Here is a 17,696-nt window from a genome sequence, read left to right as displayed (position 1 = left end):
ACGAGCTTAGCACAAGCTAGATTCATGGCAATCTGTCCCATTATGATAAAACACTTATTAATACAAAGGCCACTTTAAAGGCACTTGACTCAAGTAAATCCATTAATAAGATACACAATTCTCACAACATGGCGATGCCAATGCACTATTTTATTTTTTTTCTTTTGCTCTCAATAGAAGCCCCATTAGTTGCATCTATGAACAAAGCTATAAAAGTTCAAGAAGAGAAAGTGAGAAATTAACATTAATAGAATAGAGAAGATGGAAGTAGGGAGGTAGTTTCCACTGGCATGTCAAACTAGAACACAGCCTCAAGGTTCAGGGTAATAGATTTAATACAGCTTTTTCCAGAGAGTAGTAAATTTTCAACCCAGGGAAGCAGTAGAGTTGCCTCCTCACAGAATGTATTTCAGACTGATAGATCTTTGAAGAATAGTGGAATTAAGTGTTATGGGGAACAAGCAGGATCATGGAGTCAAGTCCAGGGCCAGATCAACCATGATTTTTTAAATGGTGAAGACTTGTGCTCCTATTTCTTGTGTATCATTATAAACTTTCCCTTTTTGTTTATATGTGCTGTCAACCAACTTTCACATTATCTAGACAGAGCAATTACTTTCCAAGACAGTACATCAGGTGGTTTAAACCTGTGTTGCCTTAGCTAATTAGCATACTCTTGAAAATCTCCAAGGAATTCACAAATCAAGCCATTTGTGTGCAGTTCCTTAAATGGCGGCAAAAATATACCAGAAATTACAAAAGCAACAAACTATTCTAAAGTTGCATGTGGGCAGGTTGGAAAATATAATCAGTAGCTCATAAAAAAAAATCTGTGACCAACAATGACAACATTTTCCAGCCAAGGCCAAATCTTCAAGACTCAGTTTTTATGGGGGAAGTGGTAGAGGAGGAGAAAGGGGTTTGATGGAAGTAATGTATCCATCAGGGCATGGGTTTAAGGATAATGATCAAGATCAAAAGACTTCATTACATAACTTGTGCACACCTGTAAGCAGGACTTCAATGTGCTGGCAAAAGCTGTGGATGGTTCAGTGCTACATGGATTCATTTTGAAATATTTATCATCTTTAAAAAGTTTCAGTGAAATTTCACAAATTTCCCGAACTGCTAACACTAAGGTTTCAGCAAGTTGTTGATTTAAGGAGAAGCTACCTAAAGCCCGAAAATAGAAGGCAGTTACATCACACCAACCAGTTGGGTCTTGGACATCCTATGCGTCGTGATGTGTCCTTGCAAATCAGGAGACAATTGCAAGGACATCGTACATATTTCTTTCCTGCAGGGGGATTTTTGATTGGCTGAAAAAAAAAGCAACAGCTTTCAATTTAGAAAGAAAACATACTTCTACATACTGTACAAGTATTTCTTGTGTCTTGCTACAAATCAATATATTTTCTAGGTTTGATCATTTAATTGTATTCCTAATTCAGAAGTACCAAAGTCAAAAGTAAGAACCTGAGAAACATTCTTCTGGATCAATGAATCAATTCCATCAAGAGATACTAGCACATATACACAGATTATAGGTATAGGCCAGCAGAGCATTTCTTAGAAGTATTCCAAATACAACAATTTCAGAAATATGACATATGAAGTAACTCAAATTATGCAACAATACTTAAAGGAATAAAGTTGTACTCCACAAGGTTTTTTCCTTCACATTAGTGATGATGTTGCACCCAATATTTTGGAGCTTCAATTTAATACAGGAAATCTCTCTGAAAATTTAAATACGTGAAAACTGAAATCTAGAACATAGAACATTACATAGTACAGGCCCTTTGGTCCTCGATGTAGTGCCAACCTACATAGTCCTACCAAAAAAAAATACTAAAGCCTTCCTACCTTACAACCCTACATTTTCTTTGTTCTATGTGCCTGTTTCAGAGCATCTTAAATGCCCCTCATGTTTCAGCCCCCACCACCACATCTGGCAAGGCATTCCAGGCACCTACAACTCTTTAAAAACTTACCCCTGATGTCTCTCCTAAACATTCCTCCCTTCACTTTGTACAGATGTCTTATGGTGTTTGCTATTCCCACCCTGGGAAAAAGGCACTGGCTGTCCAACTTGTTTATGTCTCTCTGAATCTTGTAGATAAATGAAATCCCATAGCCCTGCTTAACTTTCGCATCAACCTGCGCAGCAATCTTGAGATATGCATGGATTTGGACCCCAAGGTCCCTCTGTTCCTCCACACTGTTAAGTATCCAACCATTAACTTTGTACTCAGCCTTCTGGTTTAACCTTCCAAAATGCATCATCTCACACTTATCCGGATTGAACTCCATCTGCCACTTTTCTGCCCGACTCTGCATCCCGTCTATATCCTTTTGTAACCTATAACAACCTTCAACTCCATCCACAACTTCAACTTCCATATCATCCGCCAACTTACTGACCCTTCCTTCCACTTCTTCACCTTCGTCATTTATTTTTTTTTTTTAAATCACAAAGAGCAGGTACTTCAGAACAGATCTTTCCCTGTGGATCTCCACTAGTTACTGACCTCCAGGCAGAATACTTTCTGTCCACTATTACTCTCTGCTTTCTCCATACCAGCCAATTTTTAATCCACTCTTGCCAAGATTTTATTGATCCTCATGACTTTCTGAATAAGACTCTCATGGGGGAAACTTGTCAAATGCCTTTCTGAACTCCACGTGGACAACATCTGCCATCAATTTCTTTTTGTTATTTCCTCAATAAACTCCATTTGGCTCACGAGGTGACCTTCTCTTTACAAAGCCATGCGACTATCCCTGAATAGAATGTATTTCTCCAAATGCTCATAAATACCGTCCTTAAAAATCCTCACCAATAGTTTGCACACGACCAATGCAAGACTTACCAGTCTATAATTCCCAGGATTCTCCCTATTAGCTTTTTTAAACAAGGGGACCACATGTGCCATTCTTCAATCCTCTGGCACATCCCCTGTGACCAAGGAGGACACAAAGATTATAGCCAATGCCCCAGCTCTTTCTTCCCTCATTTCCCACAGCACCCTAAGGCATATCACGTCTGCCCTGGGGACTTATCAATCTTAATATCTTTAACATGATCCAACACTTCCTCTTCCCCAATCTCAGTATCGTCTGACCAATGCCTGTTCTATTCTGACCTCAACCATGTCAAGGTCCTTGTCTCTGGTGAATATTAAAACAAGGTATTCATTTAGGACCTCAACAACCTCCAGGCACACATTGCCTCTTTTATCCTTAAGCAGCCCCACCTTCATTCTAGTCATCCTTCTGTTTTTCACGTACGCATAGAAAACCTTGGGGTTCTCCTTAATCCTATTTACCAAGCATTCTCCTACCCCCTTTGAGATCTCCTCAGTCCTTTCTTAAGTTCCTTCCTGGCAACCATATAATTTTGATGAGCCTTTCCTGTTTCCTAGATCTAATACATGCTTCCTTCTTCCTCTTAACTGCCACACCTGTTTTGTCAACCATGGCTCCCTTTTCCCTATCTCAGTGGGACAAAGCTATCCTGAATCCGGCACAAGTAGTCTTTAAACATCCTCTACATTATTTCTGCTTTCACCCTTCAACATCTCAATTTACTCTCCCTAGTTCCTGCCTCATCCTATTAAAATCATCTCTTTCCCAGTTAAACATTTTCCCATTTTGTCTGCTTTTAGCCTTGTCCTTAGCTATGCTAAACCTCAAGGAGTTGTGGATATCATCACGAAAATTCTCCCCCATCGAGAGGTATGCTACAATGACAGATTCATTACCCAGTTCTAGATCCAGTATGGCCTCTTGACTAGTCAGCTGTTGAACATATGGTGTCAGAAATCCTTCTTGGACACACCTGACAAATTATGCCTGATCTCTTCATTGTCCTGAGGGCTATTTGGGGTCCTATTGACTACTCCCAGTACAGTGATTGCTCCCTTCTCATTACTGACTTTCTGCCACACCATCTCAGTAGACACTCTCTCTGCAGCGTCCTCCCTTTTTACTGCTGTGATACTATCCCTGATTAGTAATGCCACTCCCCTCCTCTGTTACCTCCCATCCTATTCCTTTTAAAACACCTAAACCCTGGTACCCTCATCAACAAATCCTGTCCTTCTGCCAGCCAAATCTCTGTAATGGCCACAGCATTGTAGTTCGATGTACTGATTCATGCGCTAAATTAATCTGCTTTATTCCTAATGCATTAAAATAGACACATTTCAAACCCTCCAACTGACTACATTTATTACTTTCTCCCCTGCCTGTCTTTCCTCACAAACACACAACATATTTAATCAGATGGAAGAATAATATTGACAATTCTTCTAGATTACAAGGACCTTAACTAACACACTGCAAAACTGAGCTTCACTAGCCAAGTTTAAAACAGACAGAAGAAATTAATCTATGCAAGAATCATGAACCAGCATTACAAAATTTAGAACAAATGAAGAGTCTTGATGCTACAAAATCAATTGCAGAACAAGGACCTTCTGAAGTACACTGATAAAAGATACATTATTGTACTGTACCCAGTTCTAGTCCTTACAGAAGTCCACAATTTAATGCCCTGCCAATCTACGATGGAAACAATGCAGATGCCTAATTATTTTGTGTATTCAATGTTCAATTAATTATAGATGAGTCAGAAAAAAACAATAATGCGATTAAACACTTCCCTTTCTGAACAAGGGTAATTTAGGAAGATGGAATTTTTTTTGAAAAACAACATACATGTGCAAGAAATTACACCAATAATGTTGGTGTTTTCCCTGGGAGATTAATTATTAAATGTCTACTGAACAGTGGAACAAATCATGGACCATCAAAAGCATCACATTCAAGCTTAGCACACATGATAAATAGCCAAGAAGGAGTACTCTATAATCCTACACCAGGAGTGGCCAAACTGCAGTCCCCAAACCAACTGTGGCCCATTGCTCATTTTTAAGTGGGCAAGGGTGAATTTTAAAAACAAAATGGAATATGCCCATCAGGGCAGCACAGTTAGCATAGCAGTTTGCACAACGTCTTTACAGCACCAGTGATTGGGACTAGGGTTCAAATCCTGCTCTGTAAGGATCTTGTACATTCTCCCCATTTCTGTGTGGGTTTTTCCCCGGGATTCCAGTTTTTCTCACACTGTTCAAAACATAACGAGTGTGTAGGTTAATTGGGTGTAAATTAGGCAGCATGAACTCATGGGCTAAAATGGCCTGTTACCGTGCTGAATGTCTACATTTTAATAATTTAGAACTTTGTACCCAACAAGATTTAAAAAAAAAAGCAGCTTACATCAGTTGATTAAACATGATGGAAGAGAAAAGGTGGAAAAATAGCAATGGAGTACCAAAAAATTCAGACATGGTGGGAAAATGAATATTTTCTCATAGATGTATTTTCTCATAGACGTCAAGGAGAAGTGTGTTTATTTCATGTGCAAGGAATCAGTTAACTTTAATAGCCTACCTACAAATTTACACATTGCATCATAATCATTGGGTTGCATCATAATTATTGAGTTGTGGAGGAATGTCGGAAATTGCCTTGTCCCTTTTTTAATCTCCTGTTATTATTTTGCATCCAGCTTTTTATTTTGCACTACTATTTGAATGAGTGTTTTATTGTATTCATTTAAATTAAATTTAAGAGCAGCAGATACAGAAATGCCTACTGTGGTATGAGCACATCAATAAACTACTGTGATGTCAACAGTTAAACTGCTCAGTAGTGTCATGCAGTTATTTTAATAGAAAATAAATTTTTGATGGCACAGGGGTTTTCTGGTCTAAAATCATTTTTTCTTGCAGTGCAACTGGTTTTATATTGAACTCCATCTGCCACTTTATATTGTTTGGCCATGACTCCATATATTTTTTAATGTGTGGCCCACAACTAAAAATGTTTGGTGATCCCGGTGCTAAACAATAACTCTAGATGCCTTGAAAGACTCATAGTATCAGATGAAACACAGATTAGGAAACCTCCTTGCTTTTTCACGTTGAACATCACTTGGAAGAACTACTAAACAAAGCCAGATCACTGGATGCACACTGGGTGCAAGGTCTTTGTGAAAATCGTGGTTTGTCTTTTTTTGTAATCTGGGCACCTCTGTCATGGGCATCATTTATTTTTTATCAGGTGGTCGTCGTAAGCTGTCTTTTTTTAACCATTGCAGTCCTTCTCCTGAGGGTGTACCAAAAATGATTGAGACATTTGATGAAGGACCAATGCTATTTTTCTAAACCAAGGCTTGAGCAGTTTGAAGAGAAAACTTTAAGAGGTGGAGATTCCATGCACTGGACGCTCTCGTCTTAGTTTGTACTTAAAGTGAATGGGGTTGGAAATGCTATTGGAGTGATTCAGCTAACCGTGTACAAAAATAAATAGAATATTGATTTTTAAATGGTCAATCATCCAGGATGTCAGTGTGGGAGATTCTCAAAATTTCAATGAAGAGCATCTCAGTAGAAGCATGGAGTCCTGAAGACACAGATGACAGTCAGAGTCTGCAGTAGATGTTGTGCAAGTCCATGCAAGGGATAAAACTACAGAATCTTTACTTCATCAATCTATTTAATATAACTTGAGGTGATGATTGCACTGGCCTCATGGACAAAAATCCCATCTTCAAACTGAGATATAACCAACTACCATCAGTCAATGAAAGCAGGTATGACTGCTCAAGGGCAGCATGGTTAATCCAGCACTATAACAACATCAGCGACCCAGGTTCGAATCCACTGCTATCTGAAAGGAGTTTGTACATTCTCCCAGTGTCCACAGGGGTTTCCTCTAAGTGCTCAGGTTTCCTCCCACGTTCCTCAGACTTATGGGGTTCATGAGTTAATTGGTTATATAGGTGAATTTCAGTGTTATGGGTCAATGGGTCAGAAGGGCCTGCTACCATCCTGTATCTCTTAAAAAAAATAGCTATCCCACAAGCACTATACTACAATCCTAAATTTTGCAAGTCAAAAATTGATTTGCCTTTGTTCTCATTCTCTGACTGCCTCACTTTATTGATTTAATGAACAAAAGACTCTCACTAAATGTCCTCTTTAACCCACCAACTGGATGGCCTTTACAGCTCATTCTAAGACCAACCCTAGTTTCACATTAGATACTCCTCAGCTTTATTCATCCCTATTCAATCCTTTCTGCAACTTGATATTAACTTGCTTTCAGTCTTTCACAAATTCTGACAAAGGTCTCCAACCTGACATATTAACCTTGCTTTCTTCTTCACTGATTCTACCTGAATGCTTCTAGAATTTCCCATTTTCCCACTGAGAATGAAGATTTAAGCTAGCTGCATTCTGTTCTTCCTTGCTATCAGCTGGAGTTGATAAGAACCTCTTTATTTGTTAAGGTAGTAAAAGACTATTAACCATTGGGTAATAAACACTCCCTAATTAATGAAACATAAGATAATTTTAAGAAATATGCACATACTGAACAGTCAATTTGAATGTTCTAGAAACCTAGGGATCTGAGAGGATAAATATATAATTTGTAAGCCACGAGGCAGGCACTTTTGGGGTTCGATTAGCTGTAAAGGAGTTCTCATGCTTTGCAACGTGATTAAAAGCCTGTGCAGCTGTATTCGCGTTTGTTTTCAAACAACCCAAGGTTTACTTTAACACCAGCAGCTGAAGTTTATTTTTCATTTTCAGTAGCAGAAATGGAGTCCAGCATAATCTGTATCTCAAGACCTACCATATCCCTCACTCTACCAATGCAATCAAGGCAGGGGATCAGCCTTCGAAGAATTATCTTATGGATTCTAGAACTGCACCAGGTATGCCAATGTAGTAAAACTACTTGTAAGTTAAGCAGAAAAACCAACATGCAATAGAGAGCTACTCAATCTAACAACCAAGGGATCAAAGCTCGGTTGTCCTGTCAAATATAATGACGAATGATAGGTATTCTTGAGTAGTTAATGGAATGTTCCAAGAACATTACCAACTCCAGTGATCTTGTGGCACACCATACGACTGCTAAAGGCTGAGGTATTCACAATTATGTTCACCCAGAAAGGAGGAAAACTCCCAAAATCCCACAATTGCAGGGCCTATTCTTCTTTTGGTTCAATTCACTCCATGTTGTCACAAAGAAACAGAGAGAAAGTGTTTGGGACCAATGTTCCAAATCTTGAATTCTTGGACAAGCTAATCCTCCAATAAAGTTCTTCTGGTATAGTTAAAACAATGGCATCTATCAGACACCATAGAAACATGCCCAGATATTTCCAGTTGACAGAAAGCAAATCCAAACACCCAAATGTCAAGAAAAAGCCAAGTGAATGAAAGTGTTGTCAACACTGCAAGGAAGTGGCATTTTTTTCTCCAATAACTTGTTCTCCAATACCCAGTTTGATTCCACAATGACCGCTGGCACCAGGTTGCAGCATAGTATTTGTCCAAGCATGGACCAACAAGCTGAATTCCATTGATGAGACGAGTGAATAAATTAACATGGTAGCATTTGAAATGGGACAGAGCAAGAACAAATCTTCCAGCTCAAAACTAGTTATCCAGTGAGCTTCCAAGAGTCCTGATAAACTAAAATAAATGGGTATTAGATGGCAAGCAGTCCAATGACTGGAGCTATATCTTGCACAGAGGAAAAATTGCTTGGAATTTTTGGAAGTGAATCATCCCAGCCCAGAACAATGCTCCAAAGCCCCAATAAACGAAGCATTAAGGGACAGGTTAGTTATAGGTTTGGTAAGAAAGAATTAGACATCGTCTGCATATGATACTGCATTAAGTTTTAAAATGGCTAGCCAGAACATGGATATCAAGGAGAGTTGCAGGTAGTGGGAAAATTAAATCAATGAAAATGCTTCCACGGTCTGGATAATTGTTATCTCGCAAAAGCCAAGTGTCATCTATGCGACAAGGAGGGACACATCAGAGCCAAATGTCCAAGAGACTCGAGAAAAGGAGAAAACTCAGAAACCCAAATATAAAACAGTCATCCAAAGTGAAAAATGTTGGGGAGAAGGACGAAAGCCCTAGGAGTGAAACAAATGATTCCAAGGAAGACAAGGCAATGGAAGTAAGGTATATTCGCAGTGTAATGGATAAGAAATAGGAACAAATCCACAACGAACTGTTTTGGATGAAGTTGAACATGGAGGCATCTGTGTCTTTAATGCCAATAAATTGAAAATATGACTATTACTCCATCTTACCATGAAACAGTCTAACATTGTGTTAAAAACGGTCCCAGGGAGCAAGTCAAGGTGTTGAGAAATGTACGCTTCGAATATGAAGCACAGGATTAGCCCTCTATGTCATTAAGATAAAGGGACCAGCATTGTTTGGAAGAAACTGGTTGTTGCACATGCACTTAGATGGGATGGAAATTGGATCAGTAATGAAGATATATACAGAGGGTGAGCCCAAATCAATGCTGGAGCAAGTATCAAACAATTTTCAGATAAGGCCTGGGGAAAATCCAAGGTAGTTCAGGTGAAGTTACAATTGAAACCTGGTATTGAACCCAAGTTCTATAAGCCAAGGATGGTACAGTTTGCAATAAAAAGAAAAAGTTGAGTTAGAACTTAACAGATTGAAAAATGAAGGAATCATTAAAAGACTTCAATACAGTGATTGGGCAGCTCCCATCATGCCAGTCCAAAAACTCAACAAGGAAATTCAAATTTGTGGTGATTACAAAGCTCTGTAAATACCTGAACATCCCGTGCCCAGAGCAGAGGAATTGTTTCAAGCCCTGAAAAGGGAAAAGTTCACAAATCTGGATTTATCTCAGGCGAAACAGCAAATCGACTTAGATGAGGCATCAAAAAAGTATGTGGCAATCAATACTCGCTTGGGATTGCTCACATTTAGTAGAATGCCCTATGGCCCTATGGATTATCAGCAGCTCCTGCAATATTTCAAGTGGTTCTGGACAAATTATTACACAGAATAGATGCTGGATATTACCACGATGACATCATTATTACAGGTCTGGACGACGCAGAGCATCTACCAAACTTAGAAAAATTGCTAACCCGACTACACCAAGACAAATGTGCATTTATGGTATCCTCAGTAACATATTTTGGTTCTACAATTAACAATGAAGGAGTCTGAATGGATACAGCTGGTACTGAGGTCGACCGCGGAGCACCCTACCCATCAAAGAGAGCAGAATTACAATCATTCTTGGGTTTGGTTAACCATTAATCAGAAGCACATTCCAAAAATGTCAACGCTGTGCAACCCGCTGGGCCAATTGTTAAGAAAAGATCAGAAATGGCATTGTAATAAAGAAATAGTAACGTGTTCAATCATTTGGAAAAAAAAACTGTTGATCTAAACCGATAATGTTCTCATCCACTATGATCCAAAGAAAGAAGTGACTCTTGTGGTTGATGCTTCACCAGTAGGTTTAGGTTCGGTGTTGTCACAGGTCACAGAAAAAGGTGAACAACCTATGGCTTATGCTTCCCTCTCTTTGACGACTTGTGAGCGTAATTATGCACAACTGGAAAAAGAAGGACTTGCAATAATATTTGGTCTCAAACAATTCCACCAATACTTGAATGGCAGGAAGTTCACTTTAGTAACAGACAACAAGCCACTGAGTTTAATTTTATGCCCCCCAAAAAAATGACAGCAATAAGAATTCAGAGGTAGGCAATAGAGCTCACTGCATATGATTAAGACTCAAAACAAAATGGCCATGCTGATGCCTTATCGTGCTTGCCTCTGCCGGAAACTGAACAAGAATAAGAGATAAATAACTGGATGGTGGAAGCTACAGCTATTAATCAAGAACAACTTCATCATTTATTGATTACAGCAAGAACTATCAGCAAAGAAATACAGAAAGAAGCTACACTGCCGAAGATCCTATATTTTACATTGAATGGGTAGCCCGAGATCAACATTAATTCTCCCGAACTAAAATCTTATTATATTAGACGCAACAAAATATCGATCGAGGAAGGCTGTTAATTGTGGGGAACCAGAACAATCATTCCTAAGAAATGGCAAGCTGCCATATTATCAGAGCTCAACAACAATCATCTAGGGATGGTTCGAATGAAAGCCCTGGCACATATGCATGTCTGGTGGCCATCAGTTGACATCAATATTGAACAAACAGTGAGAAGATGTTACACTTGTCAGGAGATGTAGCCCAAAGCACCTCAAGCCGAGGCTAGCCCATGGAAATAATCTTCATGACTGTGGCCCAGGATCCACATGGATTTGGCTAGTCCACTTATGAGTGAAAATTTCTTTATTGTTGTTGGTGTACACTCCAAATGGTAAGTAGCATTGCACATGCAGACAAAAACAATAGACCAGACCATTGAGAGACTACGAAAATATGTTTACATCATATGGATTGCCTATGGAACTCACTTCTGATCATGGACCACAATTTGTATCAGAGGCTTTTAAAGTGTTCCTAAGTAATAATATATGACATCTTGTCAGTGCCCTACCACCCAAGCATGAATGGAGAAGCTGAACATTTTGTACAAACATTTTAAAAAGCCATGAAAACTAAGAAATCACTAAATACTTCACCGAATCACAAAATCATAGTTTTCTATTGGCAAATAGGAACATGCCACACACCACAACAAAATGAATACTGGCCGAATTGATATTTGAGCACGACTCAGATATTTGGGTTCTCTTTAGTGCACCCAAACATCAGCCTTCGTATCGAACAATCCACATCTCCGAGTAAGCCAATCAGATCCCTGGAAGTAGGAGAGTACTGGTATGGGATTACCAGGACAATAAATAGATGTGGATAAAAATCATGATTCTTAAAAAGCTGAGTCCCTATTCTATACTGGTGGGAACTAAAATATGGAAGTGATACATCGACCAGTTGAGGGCGGTAGATGATTCAGTCTCTGTATCCAATGCAGACAATCTCCACAACTGTCCATTCTGGGGACATTTCAAAGATGTTATTCCAGAAGTAACTTCAAAGGATGTGGCCCCCTTGACGTCGGCTGCTCAGGAGAGAAGTGCAACCCAAATCCTGAATGGTGATCACCAAAGACAGGGTTCACAGTCTCTAGAACCAGTCAATGAGGTATTTTCCTTTCCCGAAAAGGCCACGAGTCCTGAGATGTCGCAAAGTCTTCCTAAAGGTCCTGCCGCCTCATCAAAAAGATCAAAAGAGGGGAAGACATCCTCCAGAATGTCTGAAGGACTATGTTCAGTGTCTTGACGACTTGGCATTTTATGGCTATGTTGTGGTGTGATATAGTAATTAACTCAATTTGGTATACAGTATGTGTACTCTTTAGTTACTGTAGCTTAGCATGCTTACTGCTATGTGGCAATTAAATGACATTTATTGTTGGGTGGGGGGAGGAAAGAGTGTTGTGGCAGGCGCCTGTAGATTATGTCATAAGGCAGATATATTGTGTGTTGCAGGGAATCATTTTAGATTTAAAATAAAGAACGAATAAGGCACAACGTCTCCACATGCAAGTGTATTTCTAAGTCTAGAAAACACAACAATCAGCACATCTCATCTCCAGAGCACCACAGGCCTGCGTTCTTACCCCCCTGCTCTACTTGCTTTACATCTATGAAAGTGCGACTCGTTATGACAAATATCATTAACTACCAATTTGCTGACAATATCACAGTTGTGGGATATACAAAAAGGGGTGATGAGTCAGCATACAGGAAGGAGACTGGCTGAATGGTGTACTTACAACCAGCAGTCAACGTCACCTAAAATAAGGAGCTAATAGTGAATTTTAGGAAGGGAAAACCCAGAGGTGCACAATCCAGTAGGGGGAGGGGGGATTCAGAGGTGGAGAGGCCTAGCAAATTTACATTTTTGGGAGTCACCATCTTGGAGGATCTTTTCTGGGCTTAAACTCATGAATATCATTGTGAAGAAAACATGAAGTCAGTGCCTCTCTACTTGTTCAAGATTTTGCGGAGATCTGTCATTACATTGAAAACCTTGATAAACCTCTACAGATTTGTGGTGGAAAGTGTGCTGACTGGCTGCATCATGATCTGGTATAGGGGCACTAATACCTTGGAGAACAAAGTCCTTTAAAAAGGTAGCGGATCACAGCCTAGTACATTACAGGTAAAATGCCCATTGTACCAAACAGTCCCTACCTTTGATTTATCTCCAAATCTGGATACATTATACTGACCCATCCAATTATTAATGTAGATTGTGTATAGCCAAGGCTCAGCAACAATCCCTACAGCAACCTACTCGATACAGGCTCCCAACCCAAAATATTTACCCAGTTTTCTATCTGTAAAACAAATAATCAGTACAAGATTCTAAACACCATGTGCATTAGAAACTTACCTTTGAGTCCAAGTATGCTGTCTGGTAGACTCCTAATTGGGTTTAATTACTCCTGTTAGTGGATTTGTTTCCTATTCTACCTTCATATTCCCTGATTCACAAATTCTAACTGGAAGTTATGTCCTTAGTCAAAAATCAAACAATCATTTCTTCTCCAAGGAAACTGAAGTTTCATCTGAATTTACCTTGTATCCAGCATTTTTCTTTCTGGATGATTGACAGAATAAATGATGGGATGAATGGAGGTTTAAGCCCCAGGACAATACAAAAGCAACTTTTTCCCACATGAAAGAAAGCTTCCGTCATAAAAAGTAATTTGTATTCATGGCATTTAGAAAATTACATAGAACATCCATGATTTCTGAGAACATGATAGAACATGGAAATCTACAGGTCATTTAGCCCACAATGTTGTGCCTGTTGTGGTCACGTACTTAACTTTGTCGGAAACTGTGCTGGCCACCGCTGATGACGCAAGTAATGCAATACACGCAGGCAATAGTGCACGTTCAACTGTGTGTTAATCATCAGTATATAGGTGATGAATCGCAGTTGCAGGAGGAGGAGAGTGAGATTGTCAATAATTAACTGTGTGGCAGTAAGCCAATGAGAAGGTCACAGGAGTTTAGTGGGGTGGTGCTTGGGAAGATGAAGAATGCAATGTTATGTCTCGTGAATAATAAAACAAAGTCTATTTCATGGTATGCTAAAATCAGGGAGTGCATTCTTTATTTGTTTGTAAGCTGTGGTAAATCAGTGCAATTACATGCCGACCTAATAACCTGCACTATCTAGAACAATGGCTCTCAACCTTTTTCTTTCCACTCACATACCACTTTAAGTATTCCCTATGCCATAGGTGCTCTGTGATTAACAAGGGATTGCTTAAGGTGGGATGTGGGTAGAAAGAAAAAGTTTGCAAACCACTGTTTTAATTGTACCTAATTGACTTGTTATGTGCACGGCTTCATAACTCCAAAGGAAATGGGCCAATGACAATTTTTCTCAAGCAAAATATTTCAGTAACAATTGAATTTAGAGCAGTGATTCTCAACCCCTTCCCACTCACATACCATCTTAAGCAATCCCTTACTAATCACAGAGCATTGATGACATAGGGATTATTTAAAGTGGTATGTGAGTGGAAAGAAAAAGGTTGAGAACTACTGGTCTAGAATTTCCCCATTACATAACTGTCAATTTTCTCAGTTCCATGTACCTATCCAAGTCTCTTAAAAGATCCTATTGTACCTGTGTCCCTCACTGTTGCTGATAGCACATTCTATCTGCCCACCACTGTGTGTGAAAAATTTGCCTCTTACATCCCCCTGTATTTACACCCAAGCACCTTAAATCTCTTCCCTCATGCTAACCATTTCAGCTTTGGGAAAATGCCTCTAACCAATGATCAATGCCTCTCATCATCTTTAACACCTCTGCCAGGTCACCCACCACTTAAAGATCCAGTTCATAAGGAATGCTCTCCAATCCATGCAATATTCTTGTAAATCTCCTCTGCACCCTCTCTGCAGCATCCACATCTTTCCTGACGCCAAAGTAAACGAAAATTCTGCTGCTTACACTTTCGATAACAAGGGACCACAATTGCATACAATCAATGCACACACATAATGGTAGTCAAATTAGAATACAGACAAGGAATATTGTTAGACAATGAATAGCAAAGATCAAACTTTGACAGAAATCTTTAGTATTTCCCATAATTCCACAAATGTCATGCTTCATTTTATGAAAAAACTTTAAAACACTCAATATGGTCCCAAAATAATTATAAAGCTCAAAAGTTAGAAAATATCTCATTCAGTTCCTTAACAAAAGGAAATTATGCATTCAAACAATCCATACTTGATTAAATGCTACCTCAGTCACAACATCATATAATATGAAGATAATCTTACCGTGGCTTCATTACAAACAGTGCATTTGACAACATGCTGGTGGAACTTGCCCTCCAAATTGATCAGGGATTGGCAAACACGACAGTTTATTACTCGATCTCTTCCAACATCAGGACTAGCCACTGGACTGTAAGGAGGTGGAAGCTCTCCTGTGTAAAAGAAAATCCACAAACTTTGAACTAGTTTTGAAATACACCATCATGAAGCAGGAAATACTGGTGCACAATGTTACTGGCCTCAGAAAACTGAAGCTTGGGAACCCAGGATTCCTGGAGATTCTGCACATCACCGAAGACTCTCAAAAACTTCCACAGGTGTACCGTGGAGAGCATTCTGGCTGGTTGCATCACTGTCTGGAATGGAGGAGCCAACACTCAGGACAAGAAAAAACTCCAGAGGGTTGTTAACTCGGCCTGCGACATCACAGGCACCAGACTTCACTCCATCGAGGACACCTACAAGAGGCGATGTCTTGAGAAAGCAGCTTCTTCCTTAAAGACCCCACCACCACCCAGGCCATACCCTCTTCATTCTGCTTCCATTGGGAAAAAGGCACAGGAGCCTGAAGATGAGAGCTCAGTGGCAAAAGGACAGCTTCTTCCCCACTGCCATCAGATTCCTGAATGAACTTGGAACCAGACAGTGACTTTTTATTGAAGTATTTTTTATTTATTTTGTAAGGTAGTTTATATAAATTTTTGTACTGTGATGCTTCTGCAAAACAACAAATTTCATGACACGTTCATGACAAATTCTGATCATACCAAGTTTTCAAAACACATATCTGTACCAGTTAAGTACAATATCTTATTTAAATCAGCATCCCATATAGTTAAGTATCCTGCTAATGTCCTTGACAACTGCACAGATATTCCATGAGTACACCCTGTAGACTGCAAGAAAATAAATTCTGTGAAGTCATTCTCTTTTAGTTCTCAACCTTGATCCTCATTGGTGGAAAAGATAATTCATCAAATGTGCGGATGATGCACCATCATATTAAAACTGTCAAATAAGTTCCTTCTTATCTGTTCAATTACTACAAGGAAACAATGTACAAGTCAGCAAAGGAATGAAATGGCATTCACTTATGCTTGATTACACGAGACTAACATAACAAAAAGAACAGAACATTTATGCTCCATGTTAATGCCACAAAAAAAAATGCAATTTTGATTCAACCATGAGTGCCAAAATTAGACCGTCAACTGGTAATCAATAGAGTCAAGATGTCAAGTCAACTTTATTTATTGTTCCTACCATGTGACATGGTAGGAAGAGATAGTGTTTCCCCAGGACCACGGAGCATATTTACATAGAGATAAGTTAGGAAAGCAGTTAACACATTAAAATATTATGGTTTTAAGACTTATACAGTGGAAGTCCACGGCACTCTATCCACATCTGTACTGGGAGTTCAGGACCTAGATGGCTTGGGGGAAAAAAAAACTTTCCCTCTTGGAACGTAAGGGCCCGTGTGATATAGAACCTCCTGCCAGATGGCAGAAGAGAGAACAGATGTAGTGAGGATGGAGGGTGGGAGATGGACTTTCCTCAGTCTTCACAGGAAGTAGATGTACAGCTGGTCTTTCTTAGCTATGGAGCTAGTGTTAAAGGACCAGGTGAGATTCTCCACAAAGTGAACTCCAAGGAACTTGATACTCTTGACAACCTCAATGGTAGAGCTATCAATGGTCAAGGAAACGTGATCTCCCGAGGGCCTCCTGAAGTGAACAACCAATTCTTTTATTTTTTTTAATAAACGTTCGGATACAGGTTGTTGGCTATTCACCAGTTTGTTAGTATCTGCTCTTCGTCTATGTACACTGCCTCCTCGTTCTTACTGATAAGGCCAACCACTGTTATATCATCAGCGAACTTGATGATGTGGTTCGAGCTGCATTTGGCTGCACAATCTTGGGTCAGCAGAGTGAACAGCAGTGGACTAAACATGCAGCCTGGGGTGGGTGGGTGCCATGCTCATTGTGATAGTCTTGGAGGTGCTATTTCTGATCCACCTGCCTGAAGTCTGTCATGAAGTCGAGAATCCAATTGCAGAGTGAAGTGTTTAGACCCAGCAGGCCCAACTTCCTTATCAGGTACTGAGGTATGATTGTGTTGAATGTTGAACTGAAGACAATAATCAGCATTTGAACATACAAGTCTTCATTTTCTAGGTGGGTGAGGGCTAGATAAAGGGCAGTGGCAATAGCATAGTCCGTAGAGTGGTTGGATCTATATGCAAATTGCGGGGGGTCCAGAAAGGGGGACAGCAGGTGCTTGATGTGCCCCATGACGAGCCTCTCAAAGCACTTCATGATGATGGACATGAATGCAAGAGGGCACAGGGACAATGGTGGCGTCTTTGAAGCACGTAGGGTCCACAGAGCTACTGAAGAGATGTTAAAGATGTCAATGAGAACGACTGCTAGCTGAGTCACACAACCCCGGAGC

At 39.7% G+C, this 17,696-nt stretch overlaps 2 protein-coding genes across 13 annotated transcripts in view; one reads left to right on the top strand and one right to left on the bottom strand.

The window, feature by feature from the left end:
• LOC138755617 (deubiquitinase OTUD6B-like) overlaps positions 1 to 17,696 on the top strand; it is a 295,429-nt gene that overhangs the window by 81,855 nt on the left and 195,878 nt on the right. For 8 of the 9 annotated variants that reach the window (XR_011352424.1, XR_011352425.1, XR_011352426.1 and 5 more), the window contains exon 2: positions 7,665 to 7,789. Coding sequence is in view for 6 of the 9 variants with exons in the window: in XM_069921931.1 (XP_069778032.1) it covers positions 7,665 to 7,789 (125 nt within the window). In the remaining 3 variants the exon portion in view is untranslated. Of the gene's footprint in view, positions 1 to 5,752; positions 6,662 to 7,664; positions 7,790 to 17,696 lie in introns of those variants that run through there. The other variant, XM_069921939.1, reaches the window with a different exon arrangement.
• The window catches only part of pip4p2 (phosphatidylinositol-4,5-bisphosphate 4-phosphatase 2), an 86,020-nt gene that overhangs the window by 35,026 nt on the left and 33,298 nt on the right, over positions 1 to 17,696 (bottom strand). For all 4 annotated transcript variants that reach the window (XR_011352427.1, XM_069921948.1, XM_069921949.1 and 1 more), the window contains exons 2-3: positions 15,243 to 15,391; positions 1,213 to 1,319 (exon numbers count right to left, since the gene is read on the bottom strand). Coding sequence is in view for 3 of the 4 variants with exons in the window: in XM_069921948.1 (XP_069778049.1) it covers positions 1,213 to 1,319; positions 15,243 to 15,391 (256 nt within the window). In the remaining variant the exon portion in view is untranslated. The remainder of the gene's footprint in view (positions 1 to 1,212; positions 1,320 to 15,242; positions 15,392 to 17,696) is intronic.

The sequence above is a fragment of the Narcine bancroftii genome, chromosome 2 (assembly GCF_036971445.1).
Source record: "Narcine bancroftii isolate sNarBan1 chromosome 2, sNarBan1.hap1, whole genome shotgun sequence".
Taxonomy (NCBI): Eukaryota; Metazoa; Chordata; class Chondrichthyes; order Torpediniformes; family Narcinidae; genus Narcine; species Narcine bancroftii.
Note: the sequence above shows the minus strand (reverse complement) of the source record. Positions and strands in the feature narration are given on the sequence as shown.